The sequence below is a fragment of the Sinocyclocheilus rhinocerous genome, unplaced genomic scaffold (genome assembly GCF_001515625.1).
Source record: "Sinocyclocheilus rhinocerous isolate Xijiao unplaced genomic scaffold, SAMN03320098_v1.1 scaffold287, whole genome shotgun sequence".
NCBI lineage: Eukaryota > Metazoa > Chordata > Actinopteri > Cypriniformes > Cyprinidae > Sinocyclocheilus > Sinocyclocheilus rhinocerous.
Window position 1 is genome coordinate 1,825,684 of NW_015633524.1, and position 15,837 is coordinate 1,841,520.

The 15,837-nt window shown below is 36.6% G+C and overlaps 1 protein-coding gene across 1 annotated transcript in view; it reads left to right on the top strand.

Moving 5' to 3' along the window:
- Positions 1-1,190: 1,190 nt before the first annotated feature.
- LOC107744162 (PHD finger protein 24-like) overlaps positions 1,191-15,837 on the top strand; it is a 27,519-nt gene continuing 12,872 nt past the window's right edge. Inside the window, exons 1-3 of the mRNA XM_016557670.1 lie at positions 1,191-1,528; positions 11,525-11,799; positions 14,263-14,448. Coding sequence (XP_016413156.1) covers positions 11,527-11,799; positions 14,263-14,448 — 459 coding nt within the window. The 5' untranslated portion in view covers positions 1,191-1,528; positions 11,525-11,526. The remainder of the gene's footprint in view (positions 1,529-11,524; positions 11,800-14,262; positions 14,449-15,837) is intronic.

Genomic DNA, 15,837 nt, shown 5'->3' on the forward strand with positions numbered 1-15,837 from the left:
TCTAGCGTCTGTCAGAACTGCATTCTCATTCATCTGATTGTTAGCAGAGAGGCTGATGGCGAGCTCCTCCCCAGAGTCCCACCAAATGAACACTAATGGCCGAGAGATCACGTTGTGAATGGGCTGCTAATGGTGATGGAGCTAGTGCAACGGCTGTCTTCCCTGCGATTCGATGTGAAAGCACCGAGTCTGGCTCCACTGTGCCTGTGCTCTTGTCAGGAACATTTGTCTATATTAAAGGGTTCATGAAGCACTTGTTGAAAGAGTGAAGTTTGGCTGCCCTTGAAGTGTTTATGACATCTTTTCATCAATATGAACTTGAACTTTTCACTCAATATGAACAAAGATGTAGCTTTTTGCCACAAGAAAACACAAAAACATAACCAGCTATTGATCGTGTGTCATATTCTAAAATGAAGCAAATACAAAGACAAACTAATCAAATTTAGACACATAAAATAACAACAAACAACGACTTTCCACTAAAATGTATAAGCTGAACACTTTGGTGTAGCTATCATAGATTATGATTTTTTTATTTTAAAGCCTTTTCTTAAAAAAAAAGCTAAAATCTGGGTTACAGTGAGGCATTTACAATGGAAGTAAATGGAGACAATAGGGTGGTGCAGGGATGATGTCAGAACCCGGAAGACTAAAATTCGCCACTGTTTTTTTTGAGATTTTCCTATGGGGTTTTGTAATAGGGTTTTTCAGTTGGTAAAAATAACTTGACGATATAAACTTCACACAATCACACCCCAACCCTTATCTAGTTACTTATTAGAAACATACGATTTCAAAAATAAATCATACCAGCTTCAAAAATGAAAATCGGGCAAATGAACACAGGCATATTAAAGCAACTCATCAGTAGTTTTATCGCCTTCCATTGTCAGTTGCGTTCGTTCATGTTGCGTGTCCTCAATCTGACAACCCGTGTGGGCATTGAGTCTGTGGAGGACGGGGCAGGAGAAACAATATTAATTTAGACTGAGTACTTATTTCAACCACTAGTTATCATTATCATTAGTCAGATGTATGTTCATTAAAGCAGTTTTGCATCCACATTCCGTGTATTGGCTCATCTCATTTCCTAGTGCCAACGTCATTTGAACAGACCAATGAAACGTCTCCTTTCGCAGGCTGAAAACAAGTTCCACGAAGAGGCTCGAAGAACACTGACCCTCGCGAATCTAGTGGGCTAGTCAGCAGAAGCAGCAGACACAACTTTTACCAGGGTTGTGTTTATTTACGCGAGCTGTACGGTCTCCAGAGCAAAGTTACACTCCAGAATTCAGCACCGGAGCTGTCCAGCCTCCGCGCCCTCAGCTCGTGCCTCAAAACAACGCTGTTTGCTCGGGTGCGGAATATTTGTTTGACGGGGTTACATACTGTACACTGACCGCCGCGATTACACACGCATAGCCTTCACTGACGAAAGCAAACCTTGAAATGACTGCTGGCAGCGCGTGAGAGGAGCAGAAGAAATCGAGTCCCAAGTACCGGAGCACCATCCCATTTCCTTCAGGTTAGTCTTAGTTCTGTTCTAACTATAGGTACTAACTAAATCAAGACAGTTGTGATTTTTACAGTTCACGTTTAGTAAAGCTTGCAGGACGTGCATTGAATGCAACATAGAACATGCATTCAAATTGCTGGTCATAAACGCACGCAACTTGCATGGACGTACATTTTAAGAGACGGATCATTCATGCATCAGTTTTATGTGGGTGTAGAAAAATACCCCGTCTGTAACACCCGATATAGGTCAGTGCTGTTTAGGCGGGTGTGGATGAGAGCCATGCATTATATTGCATCATTTTCCACTGTGAAATGTAATGAGGCTGGGGTTTGATAGCCAGCTGCCAGACTTTACGCAATAACTTTTGTTACACTGACACTGAATGTTGCACGTGACGTATTTACAATGTTGGATGTGCAGTCAGATTTTTCACACGATAACTTGTGCGTGGCGAAGTGTACACGCTCCTTTGAGCAGCACTGCAGAGGTAAGTTTTTCTGGATCAATTGCAGTCTCTTTGTGAGACTCTTGTGCATCACTTCTGACGTCACAGTCCAGGAGCGAGCAGGGTGTAATGTAGTCATTGAGGAGTGGAAGTCAGGTGCCTGCGTTCAGAAAAGTCGCACATTTGGGGAAAATTATGTAGCTGTAGAATTTTACAGAACATAATTTAGATACATTTCTATAGATTCTATAGAATTTAAACAGTCAAATTGATAGATTTATTTATGTTTAGATAATAATATTTTAATAATTAATATTAATAATAAATAATATTATTTTTATTACTAAATGTAAAATATTGTAAGTAATATTATTTCAGATTTGAAGAGCATTATTATGGTATTACTACCCGCATAATAATAAATAATAATAATTGCATCGTCATCATCAAAAATAACAACAACAACAAACATCATCATTATTATTAATAATTAATAATCTGATTTTAAATATTTTATATCACCAAATGTAACAATGTTTTATAAATATTGTAAGTAATATTATTTCAGATTTAAGGAGCAATATAAATATTACTACCTGCAAAATAATAATACTAGTAATAGCAATAAATTATACTAGTACTACTTCTACTATACTATCATCAACAACAACAACAATAATAATAATAATATTTTCCTATCATTATTATTATTAATTTCCCTAACAAGCTATTTCTACTTGATTTAACCCATAAAAATATGATTTGTTGGTATCAGTTAATGTATTTAGGTTGATTCAGTGATGTTAATATTTTTTTTGACTATCTTGATTTGAGTATCATCTATAATAATAATAATTTGTTATATGAATATAAAGCTGATTTAACCAGAGCTTGATGACAGTGATGATGATAATAATGATTTGTTTTTCTTCATGTAAGAAACTATATTATTGACAATGCTAATGCTAATGCTAATAATAATAGAGAACATAATGAAAATAAAGCTGATCTAATCCAAACATATAGGTTAACAGGAGTGTCTGAATTTGAACGTTCTGTATTTGACCTTCTGAACTTTTTCACACCTTGCATGTTTATGACACTTTTTCTGTTATTTACCATTTGATATATTTCATCATATTCTATTCTTGGCCTTTGTAGTACCGTACAAGCTTGCTATTCGTTATGGTTCAATATTAGTATTGCTTCAGTTGATCTATTTGACATGAACCCCCGCTATTAGCCCTGTACTTCTTCAGAACCCTCCTCCACCTTTTAATGCCCGGTTCTCTCCTGTCTGCCATCCTACCCACAATGCACCATGTGTGTCAGCTCTGGAACCCAGCAGACACTCCAGGTTCCCTCGTCTCTCTCACAGCTCTCATTGTCACCTCCTCTCAGAAGAGTGCCTGGCACAGACTCAGTGCCTGACAGGAACTGAATGCCAACGTGGGGGCTCCTCTCTCTAGAGGCATTTACATTCAAATTCCTCCACATTGCGATGCCTCCGAGCCCATAGGCCAGCGTGCGAGAGGAATCTCAACTCCCCGTACTCATAGTTTGGCCAGCACACTTTGCATTTGGGCCACTGAGTGTCCAAGGTGAGGCATTATGGGATGCGATGGCATATATGCGTTCATAAATGTTCCCAAAGCGCACAAGCCCACATTGTACAGATTATGTGTTTTATCACTTCGTTGCTCATTAGTGTTTACAGAGAGCGTTGGCGATTTTATCTTTGAAGTTTGGCTGCTTTTTTTTTTTTTCTTGGTGGGTGTTTGTGATTCCAATCACTGGCAGAAGGTGGCCTTAGTGAACTCGTTAGTGTGATTAGTTCCAGGCTTTTGGGGATGGGATATTCACGTCAATGGGAAGCATTCCCATGGAAAAAAAGAATGCTTTGTCGCTGTCCTATTCACAGAACGGTTCCCCACAGGAGCAGCGCATGAAAGGCAGGGTTTGTTGGGATTCAAGTCAGCGACAGCTTGACAGTGCAAAGCCGATTTGTGAAACATGGTATTACAATAATATTAGAGGAAAAAACAAAGGCTGGTGAACATGTAGGTGCAATGCATCTGAAACATTAGCATTCAGAAGTTTTGCTGTAAGTGTAGCTTCTGAAATGTGAAAGTTACTCATAATTTAAAGGGACAGTTCACCCCAAAAAAATAACTTTCTGTGTTCATTTAGTCACCTTCGTGTTGCAGCATGAATTTCTTTCTTCAACAATGGAGATGTTTTCAAGAATGTACAGGATTTTCAATTTTGTGAGCATTTTTGTAATTCATTCATGAATTCGGATTAGAATAGATTCATGAATGATTCATTCTGACAGCCTTTCTGAACCAAATTAAAAAGAACCAACTCAAAGGAATTATTTGCTCACAAATCAGCATCTCTATATCTCTCGCTGCAATTTTGACAAAATATTTATCTTATAAGTTACTAATAAAAGTATGTATTGTAGCTATTATTCTTTCTTTTTATTGTTATTTTTTTAAAATCAATCTTGTTTGGTATATTGGAAAAAGATACCACACAAATGTCTGTGCAGGGATAGATAGAACGATAGATAGAATAATAGAATGATAAAACAATAGATAGATAGAACGATAGATAGAACAATAGATAGAATGATAGAATGATATAACAATAGATAGATGGATGGATGGATAGATAGATAGATAGATCTTTTCTTCATTCTTCATTGAAATGAACTTTCTAAATAAGCTGGTTCACTAAAACAAAGTTTAATATATAAGAGGGAGAGTGAATATTTCAGGTGAGCAAGTTTGATTATTGCCTCAGTTGACTTTGTCTGCAGATTGTCATAAGGACAGGGAGAAAAATAATTATGCAGAAAAATGTAATTTAATTGAACACTTAGAAGAAGCAATGGTTACCTTTATAAGAAGTAAATGCACTAAGGCATATTCTGCTGAACATCTGTGCAGACAGATGCCTCACACAGAATGATAATTAGACGCCACAATGTCCCCGGTGTCCTCACATAAAATGCCTATAAACTCCAATTCACAGCCTCACTTTATGAGACACGATTTCACACAGTTCACATATATGTCAACATGATATTGAAAACAAGCACAGACAATAACCAGTGCTTCTCAGGATGAATGTGATTTAAAGGGGTCATATGATGTTGCTAAATAGAACATTATTTGTGTATTTGGTGTAATGAAATGTGTTTATGCGGTTTAAGGTTAAAAAAACACATTATTTTCCACATACTGTACATTATTGTTTTTACGAAACACACAGCGTCTTCACAGCATGGCGGCGGCGGCGGTGGCAGCAACAATAAAGTTACACCTTCTTACTTTGCGTGAACATTTGGGCGGCGTTATGCAATTCTTCCCACATCATGACGTAGATATGTGGGGGCGTGTTTAAACAAGGCGTTTTTGGAGGGCGTGGACCAGTCTTAACTTTTATAAAGAATATCTCTTTGGGTTTGAGACTTTAGTCTTTGCAACTTTAGGGATCTTATCTATTCACAAACAGCTTGTAACACTCCAAAGAGAAATCTATCTATCTATCTATCTATCTGTCTATCTGTCTGTCTGTCTGTCTGTCTGTCCATCTATATAAAAAGTAAAACTAACACATTTCTCTTCTGTGAAACGATATATATTTTTATATTTATTTATTTTTTAAATGGTTAATATATAGGTAAACAACTATTATTTGACACAAACTATTAAGTGACACAAATTTCTGCTTAAGTTCAGAACCATGTGATCGGCAGCACTGAGTCTGTGTCAAAAGCCTAGCAGAGAGACACAGAGACAGCAGAGCCATGTACATATGTGAGTTTTCATACAGTCTCCCCTCCGCCTCCAACTTCATTTCTTTTTCAGGAGAGTCGTCTAAATTTTTCAGGGAAATATAGCTGGCCCGTTAGTGAGCTGTGTTGGTGAGACAGCCGTTGCCCAGAATACACTGCATGCTTTGAGCTCATGGGAAAGATATTCCACTCTTTTATTTCTGTGAGATTGCTGACTTGGTGCACCCTTTAGTGCAAATCTCCAAATCTAAACACTCACAGGGACCTCGATTTTCCCCTGAGCAATAAAAATAGTCAGCCTTGTGTGTATAAATTCAGGTCAGTGAATATTGTATTTGCTTGGGTAGGGGTTTTAATAAAGAATCATTTATTTAATGTTTTCCTTGAGGTGTCTATACCTATAAGACTTTTTACTCAACCTACATCAACTATCGTAATGCATTATTTTCATTAGTACAACATCTTGATATTCAGGAGATACATTTCAAATCTTTACTAGTGTATATAGGACAACATTTACGTCAGTTTAATAAAATCCATTCGGTGAATCACATACCTTGAGAAGCCCGTCTGTTACTGAAAAAGCACTTCCTCAGGTGTCAATCACCACAGACCTCCATCTCCATATTCAAATTAGTGATCGACCAATATGGGCATTTAGTCCTCCTCAATTCTGGCTAAGTGGTTACAGCTTTTGTGTCAAACTCACCACAAAATAGAAATGTAAAATCCACAAGTGTGGCTCAGAATACAAATGCTGTTCTTTCTATTTCCAGAGGCAACATCCTTGCAGAGATTTAAAGTGATAGTTCACCCAAAAATGAAAATTACCTCATGATTTACTCACCCTCAAGCCATCCTAGGTGTATATGATTTTCTTCTTTCAGATGAATACAATCGTAGTTATATTAAAAAAGGTTCTCCCTGGCTCTTCCAAGCTTTATAATGGCAGTGAATGTTGGTCGAGATTTTGAAGCCCAAAAAAGTGCATCCATTCATCATAAAAAGTGCTCCACATGGCTTCCACTGACTGTCGTATGCACATTCACGAGAGAGTAGCATTCTAGTGGTTGACGTAGGCATAGGTAAACTATCCCTTTAAGAAGAGAAAATAGTCCGTATCTGATTGTTTATTGGACATTTTGCTTCTAAAACCATTTTATTTTTGTAATCTGATGGGTTTTTGTCTGCCATAATTCATCAATTTAACACTCACAATTTTTGTCTTTTACCATGGCTATAGGCAACTTTATTTTTATGGCATACACAATAGTAAATGGACGTGTTTTACATTGGCATTATAAAGAGAGAGCAAAAACATTTAAAAATAAATTTTTTAATCATTTATGAACATAGAAACGAATAAGAAATGAAAAAAGATAAAAATAAAAAAAATGATAAAAAGTCTAGTTCTCAGTCTTGTCAATTATTTTCATTGAGTAATTTCACTGTTCGGCAGTAATGGCTTCCCCTGCGTCTGAAAGCATCGGCCATCACTGGAATGAACATGTTATAATCTGTGGTGAGAGTTGGGATGCAGTGGGATTTCTAGCCAGAAGTCATTTTCATAAGGTTTTCACAAAGGGATTGACTCAGACATTATTACAGGGGGAGAGATTCTCATCTTTTATTCTCCTCGAGGCGACCTGCGATGACCTCTCGCTCTTCCTCTGCCTTTTGTCTCTGAGGACTCTTCATCCATCACTGTATAGTCACAGTTTTAGTTCTAGCATCAGTCTGTTCATGCACGGTCTGATGCATATTACTGGCTGAAATCACCAGTTCTGTGAACTGATTGTCTGGCTTCTATGCAATTTCCGCCCGTTGGGTGTGCAGGTCTGCCGGGAAACAAAATTGCGTTCACACTTTCCCAGGCTGAGGCAATGAGCTCTTCCAACGAGGAACGCATGATTTCAGATTCACCTGTGAGCGTCACCAAAAATAACCTGTGGTCAGTTTTGTTGCATAAGCTGCCAAAGTGGACCAGGCTTCATGCAGTGTAATGAAACTATTTGTACCTGTAACATTGTAGCATTTTTGTAATATCAAACATGGATATTTTGGTAACATTATTTGAACACACAGATATTTCTAAAACACCCACATATGAAGTTTTGTGAAGTCTGATTCTAGTCAATGGTCTAGTTCAGTTTATTTAAATGAACCAATTCTAAATAAATCAGCTATCAAACATAACTAAAACTAAAGAAATCCATTTATAAATCAATTAAATGTAATTAATTATAAAATAAAAAAAATATTAATTTAATGCTGATTATGTTTTCTTTGAAGAAAAAAATAAAGATAATTACATTAGAAAAATAAGATTATTGTATTTTTATGTTTCATTTAATACAATGAATTTACAAGACAGCATTTTAATAATTTAAATGCCAACTAAAAATGCTGTTTTATTCTGTCATCATAAATGGCAATCCTGATTGTTTTCTGAATGATTGCTTGAGCATAAAATTATTATTTGCGTGACAAGCTTAAATTTTAAAGTATTTTATCCACTTGGATTGATTGGATTGTGAAAAGTGGATATTTACGTTGATATGGAAGCTGGTTTCCACCACGGAATAAAAATAAAAATGTTTTATCTTTTTATCTCAAAATTGTGACTTCTGACTTCTCAGAATTGTGCATTTATATCTCGAAATTGCGAGTTAACATGTCGTGATTCTGACTTTTTGTCTGAGCAATTTGAGAAGAAAAGTCAGAATTTTGATATATAAACTCACAATTGCAAGAAAAAATTCAAGTGTTTTTTTCTTTAGTTTTTATTCTGTGATGTAAAAAAACAGAATTGCGAAATATACACTCAGAATTGTGAAATAAAAGTCGCAATTAACTTTTCAATTTGCTTCCATGTCAGTCAAAAAAAGGAAAGCTGTTTCAGACGCACAGTAAGTTATTAAATTATGATGAGTGATATATATATACTGTATATATATATATATATATATAGATATGATACACATGTATAATTATATTTTGAAAACTGACTGATTCATTTGGCACTGATCCATTACATGGTCTTTGTTGTAGCGGCATACAAAATAATAACATATTTAATAAATTAATTTTTTTACAAAACAACATTAAAATGAGTCAAATTCCAGCTAAATCACTGTTAGTTTTATTGGTGGTATCTGATGTAAATAAATATGCTTAAATGTTGTTTTATTCTGTCACCCTAATTGGGAATCCTCACGGTATTCTAAACGGTTGCCTGGCTGTAATTTAGCTACTTAAAAACGATAATTGGTTTGTCAAGCTACACTTTTAAAGTAGCTTTCCCAGATAGATTGCAATTTCTTTTTATCGACTTAAGAGAGATATAATGTTATTCTCAGACAGTAATATATGCAGTTTGTTGCCGGCTTCTAGATTGTGCCCAAAAGATACGCATTAATTAATTCGGTGACAAGACATTAAACCACACCTCCCTCAGCCAGCTGATGTGACATCTATCAGAACACGCTGAGCTGGAACAGAGTAAAATACATCATACAGCCGGGGGTAATTACTGCAAAAATCTCTGTGTCACTCCCAGGCCTTTGATGAGATGAGGCTCAGCACCGCCTCCTTGATTTCCCTCATAATTAAAGTTCATTCTCAGACGCTGCCTATAGGAACAAAAGCGATATTACAGTGTGGCTTGTTTAGGTGGGTGCAGAGAGAGATGAGCGTGATGGGTCAGAGCTTGGGTTGATAGTTAAGAATAAATGGGGGAAGGAAATATCCATTGAAATTCAGAAGCATGCTGTGCCTTGCGTTAAGAAGGCGAGAGAATGCCAACTGAAGCAGTTTCACACCATTACCCTGATTAAAGGCTGAATGGATGGAGCAAGCATTCAAGATGATCTGATGTCTGGACAAGCTATATCACAGTTCATGTTCAACACAAGAATGGAATGGACCAAACTGAATGTATTAGCGGCATCCAATCGCCACATAGAGGCTAGGTAGTAGGCTTGTGACTCGTTCGCACTTGGTCATTATCTCATCAAAGGAAGACTGACGATCTTAACTTGCTTTTGAGTTTTATTAAAGCACATGAAACATTAGACCAATGCAATACGGTCAACAGAAAGGTGGCTCCCGCTCCTCGCCCCTTCCAACCTAACAAACAATCCGACAAAGGAAATAATAAAGAAAACGGAAGTGATCACCTGTGCCCACGTGACCATGAATAACCAATAAGAAATTACAGACAATAAATGCTCTTACAGAATGTTTCAAATAAATTTTTTAGTGCTCGTTCAGTTCATGTGTTTTGAACAGAATTGGAAAAAGTTCAGAATTTGCGAACTGTCTTCCTTGCAATTAATGAGTGTTCATTTGAATTGGAATTGAATTGAATATTTGAACTGGAATGACAGAAAAAGGAATTTACGCTAGTAAAATATGTACATTGTGCAGGGGCGGAGCAAGGGTTGGTGACTCCACTTACAACTGCTGCTTTTGCCTCTTTATTCTTGACGAGAATTGCGTTTATTTAGATGCAGAACGTCTTTATGAGCACATCAAATGGGAGACTGTTCAGACGCGCGCTCCATTCTGCCTCAGCGCCAGGAGCGAGTCAAATGAGCGTGGAAACGGTACAGGTGACGAGCAGCTTCAGTAGAACTACAGTGAACTGCGGTCGTCAGATGAGATGTTGTCAGGCAATATGTCAGTAAAAACAAGTTTTCCTGTTCTGTGAGCCGTTATAATGTGCTCATAGCGCATGCTCTTCAATTGCACACACAAATACAGTGGTGTAGCTACGCGCTGTAGCCTGTATCATTTCATATTAAAGTGCGAATGAAACTATACGAGCATGCGTGTCAGATCCATGTCACATTCAGCAGCGGCAGCTCTTAAAGTAATAGCAGCCAAATAACGCAATAACCCAGCTGCTGTGATGTGTGTTAATCAAAGAAGAAAAGAAAAAAAGAGGAAATCAATAACTTTTGTAAGCTTTATGGATTTTTCTATATTTAATTTAGAGTTTAGTGTTTGATAACTTTATTCAATTTCAGTATATTTCGTACTTGCTGAAGGGCACTGAAGGGTTTATGTGAAGATTGTTTTTGCTCAGTCTTCAGTGTCACATGATTCTTAAGAAATCATTCTAATATGCTGATTTGCTGCTCAAGAACTATTTCTCATTATTATCAAAGTTGAAATTTTTTAAAAATTCTAAAACGCTTCAGGAATTAAATTGGAATTGAAGTTCTGAATGGCAAACACCCCTGATCGTGAATCACAAAATCTTGCGATCGAACAGCTCTGCATTGGTTTTGCTCTCCGTTCACACTGCAATCTCAAGTCACCACATGTTGCCATTAGTTAAGATTGATGATCTGTGATGGCAGCAGACCAATACGAGACACATCAAGCCTGCCAGTGATCAATCATATCAGAGATCTGTGTGAAGAAAACGCTAGCGAGGTGGTTTGTAACACATTTGCTGTGGTTCACAAAATCTGCTTGATCCAGCATGTGGGCGTATTTTGCCAGAGCAATGATTTAGAGACAAAGTCGATAGAACATGCCTTGTTTTCAACCTTAATATCTGTTATGCAACAGGGTGCTAACACCGACGCACAAGCATGAGAACTGTCTCTCTTTGCTATATTAATATAATGTAGGATTTGAAGCTTAACCTGCTGAAAACACCAGCGTTGGTGATTGCATAGCCTGATATAAATCAATAATGTCTTATGGTAAAAATAGCTTTTGTTGTGTTACTATATTGCAGCCATGGGTGTGCTGATGTCCAAGAAGCAGCAGGTGGAGAAGGTGCAGAAGTGCAGCGTGGTGGTGTCAGCGTTTAAAGACGGTCTGAAGGACCGGGCGGCCCCAGCGGCTGGGGCCCTGACTGAAGAGGTCATAGCTGAGAACGGGGATGGATCTGCTGATGGATCCCACCAGGCGAACAAGCAGCATACTGAACTGAAAGACAAGGACAGCAAACCAGGGTCATTACCAAATCAGCAGGCCTCAGCTCCGCCCAGAGAGTACAGGGGTCTTTTTGTCAGAAGAGAAATCTGAGAGGTAGGACGGTAACACTTTAAATGGTGGACATTGTTACACTGAAATAAGTGAAATGAACTTAAATTTTTTTTTAAATGCTTTTTGTAAATGCATCATAATATATATTAAGGTTTTTCGAAGAGAATATCCCTTTTTGTTATACACACACACATAGAAACAGGCCGAACAGGATGAAGGTGCTGAAGTGTGTACAATAATAAAATATTAGGATGGCTTTGTCAAGTCAAAATAATAAGGTAGTCCATATAATGAATATATGCCCATAAAATGTCAAAGTGCTATTTTTATCATCCACAGACAGTAGAGGTCCACTACCATTCCAGCAGTTAAATACCAATGGGTTGTACTGATTCAGATTTAGAGGCTCAGTGGCAAGGTGACATCCTTCGGCTCTTCTGATCGTCCCGCTTCTAAATACAGCACCTCTCTCAATCAGTATGACCCATTGGTATTTAACTGCTGGAATGGTAGTGGACCTCTACTGTCTGTGGATGATAAAAATAGCACTTTGGCATTTTATGGGCATATATTCATTATATGGACTGCCTTATTATTTTGGCTTGACAAAGCCATTCTAATATTTTATATATGTAACTGGCCGTGAGTCATCACAGCTCTCAAATCATCCCAACTCCTGTGGAGACGCTTGGGTCTGCACCAAAAGTCCTCGAAAATGATCTAAACTTTGAACTACAGTTTTGTCTCTGCACGTTTCCAAGGTTTTAAAATGTCTGACCCTGAGTTGCATTAATGTGACAGGTTGTCAATAGTTATGTCTGTCTCTATCGGGCGACGCTGCAGAGAGGAAGAACAGCATGAAATGAGACGAGTTCGTTCGACAGTAGACTCCATCAGGGATTGACCACATTTGTTAAACACTCATTACCTGTTGAAAGGTTATTGAGTAAAAAGTAGCAATGCTAGTAACTTAAGAACATTTTAGTAGTGTTTTGCAAATAGTGTAAACAAACTACTGTATGTTATCCTAGCTAAACTAACTTCCTAACTTCTCTCATTTGTAGCATTAAAACTAGCTACAAATTACTTTAGTATTATTTATATACTATTATAGTATTCATTAATGTTTTGAGTTAGCTTTTATTTTTATATTTTCAGTTTTCATTTTATATTTAGTTTAGTCATTTTGTTATGTGATATTCTCATTTAGTTTTTAAAAAATATTTCTATTTAATTTTTATTAATGTGTATATCAGTTTTTGGTTTAAGCGATTTTAGTTCTTCAACTTAAATTTGTTTTATTTCAGTTAGTTGCCAAGGCAACATTTTAAATTAAATTAAATTAAATTAAATTAAATTAAATTAAATGAACTTTACTTTAATTTCTGTTTTTAATTTCTGTTAAAACATTTTGATTTTTTCCAATTTATTTTTTGTATTTATTTTATTTTAGTCATCAATTTGACTTCCCTTTAAAAAATTTTTTTCCATCTAATTATTTTATTTTATTTTTTGTATTTATTTTATTTTAGCCATCAATTTGTTTTCCCCCTACCCAAACTTCTTTTATCCATTTTCTTTTTTATTTTATTTAAATAAATTTCAGCAACAACAACAACAACAAACAAGTCATCAATTTTTCTTCCCCTTAAAACTTTTATTTTATTTTACTTTATTTTATTTTAACAACAAAACAAGTCATCAATTTGACTTGTCCTGTGGCATCATCTTTGTAGGACTGAGATATTTGATCAAATTATTGCTGTACATTAATGTTTATAAATCATGGTGTATTTTCTTTTTTATTTGCTGTAAATTCATTGTAGTTAAAATGTAGTGCTGCTGCCACTCTAAATTAAATTGTTAATTCATTCACGAACCCTAGTGTTTTTGTACTGTAAAATAGACCTTTGTTAGAATTATATAGTCATGTATTTCAAAATATATTTCTAAGTATCTTCAATGTAGTCTACCTTTTGTTATTAGATTGTGTCTAACGGTTCAAAAAAAGGAAGTGAATAAATGAATGAATGAATACATACATTACATAGGCCTACATGCAAACAGGTAGATGTCTATACCGTCTATACAGTTGGATTCTATCACAGTTTAGTATTCATAAAACTGTAAATAAATTTCCCTTGTGCGATCAGTAAAACCTTTTCTTGAGCTGCATTCATCAAAGCAGCATGACATCCACATATCATGACATGAAAGTAAACCACATGCAGATTCAGCTGCACCATAGGAGACTTTAAATGAGCAGGGAATGTCAAGTGAGATTATTTCTATATTTGGTGACCTTTAATGGAAAGCAGCTAATGGAGGGAGGTATAGAAGTTTGATTGTAGAGGTGCTGAGTCACCACACTTCCTGTCACGTGTAATCATGCATTTTCAGTGCGCTGTATGGCCTTTTTTCAGTGAATCAATAAGAGTCTTGTTGATGATTTATCTGTGTTGTCTCCCACTGTTCTGCGATCAGCCCGTCAACGATGAGATGTGCGAGGTGTGTGAGGTTTGGACGGCAGACGATCTGTTCCCCTGCCGGACGTGCACACGGGTCTTCCACGACGGCTGTCTGCAGGAGATGGGTTACCTGAGCACTGAAGCTCTGCAGGAAATGAGAGAGACGGCCCACACCACCACCGGCTGGAGCTGCTATTACTGCGTGAGTTCCCTCTTTGATGAATACATACACACACTATCACATACAGACATATTTACAAGCACATTTCCAGTCCCTGGCTGTGTGGAGTTGTTTCCTAGTTATTACAGTAAATGTCTTTCAGTCTGTAGCAAGGATCCGTTCTGCAGGAATGAGCGGCTTATTTATATGCAGTATGAAATATACACAAAGCAGCATATAAAATAACCCCGTAGCAAATCTATACAGGTGGAGCTGGGGAAGGTGGAGGGTTTCAGAGAACTATGCCAGATCCGGTCAGAAAATATTAATTTTGACTGGTAAACAGAACAACTAGTCAGCAAAATTGTCTAATACCCAAAAAGTCTTGTCTGGTACCCAATACTCTATTAACAGTCTTCTATCAGCCAAGAAGTTGACTAGAGAAGAGCAGAAGCAAACGAAAAAATGGTGATGATAAAAATGGAGCAGAGTTTATTGAATAGTCTTAGTTGCGTATGTTTCAATGCTTCATTAGCTGTTTTTCATTCCTGCTGTGTGTTTCTTCAAAGGCAGTGTGAAACAATGCATGCTATTTCTGTAATATTACATATTTCCGCGTGAAATATTCAAAGGGAGGTCATGTAGGGGGATCTGTTAGATCATGGCTCCACGCCAGAAATATCAAATCCTGTCCCGGATGCCAGATCCGGTCAGAAAATATTAATTTTGACTGGTAAACAGAACAACTAGTCAGCAAAATTGTCTAATACCCAAAAAGTCTTGTCTGGTACCCAATACTCTATTAACAGTCTTCTATCAGCCAAGAAGTTGACTAGAGAAGAGCAGAAGCAAACGACAAAATGGTGATGATAAAAAAGGAGCAGAGTTTATTGAATAGTCTTAGTTGCGTATGTTTCAATGCTTAGACTTTGTCTGACGAACACAAATCCAACAAGTGTTATTATACCACAAGCAATAGCAATGTAAAATTACTGCTTCACAATGTGACATTAAAAACCTTGAAATGGAGACATTCTCTTGTCTCTTACTAATGAACACAAAAATCCCGTGAAACCACACAATCACTAAAGACTATAAACAACAAATTTCTATTTATGTTTTTTTCTTGCAATTTTATCTTTTTATGTACTTTCTACAATAATTATAATAATAATAATAATAATAATTATTATTATTATATAATAAAAACAAGGATTGAATTTGGAAAAAGTTGAATAAACGACAATTTTAATTTTTGGGTGAACTATCCCTTTAACAGTAGTGAAAAGGGAGCAACTTATAAAAATTATAGTTGTTCATATTGTCACGGTCAAGGTGTGTGGAGGCAGGCAGGATGATGAGGACGACAAGGATTAAAATAAGGATGTTTAATGTAGAGACAACAAGGCAGATACGGGTAGATGAGACACA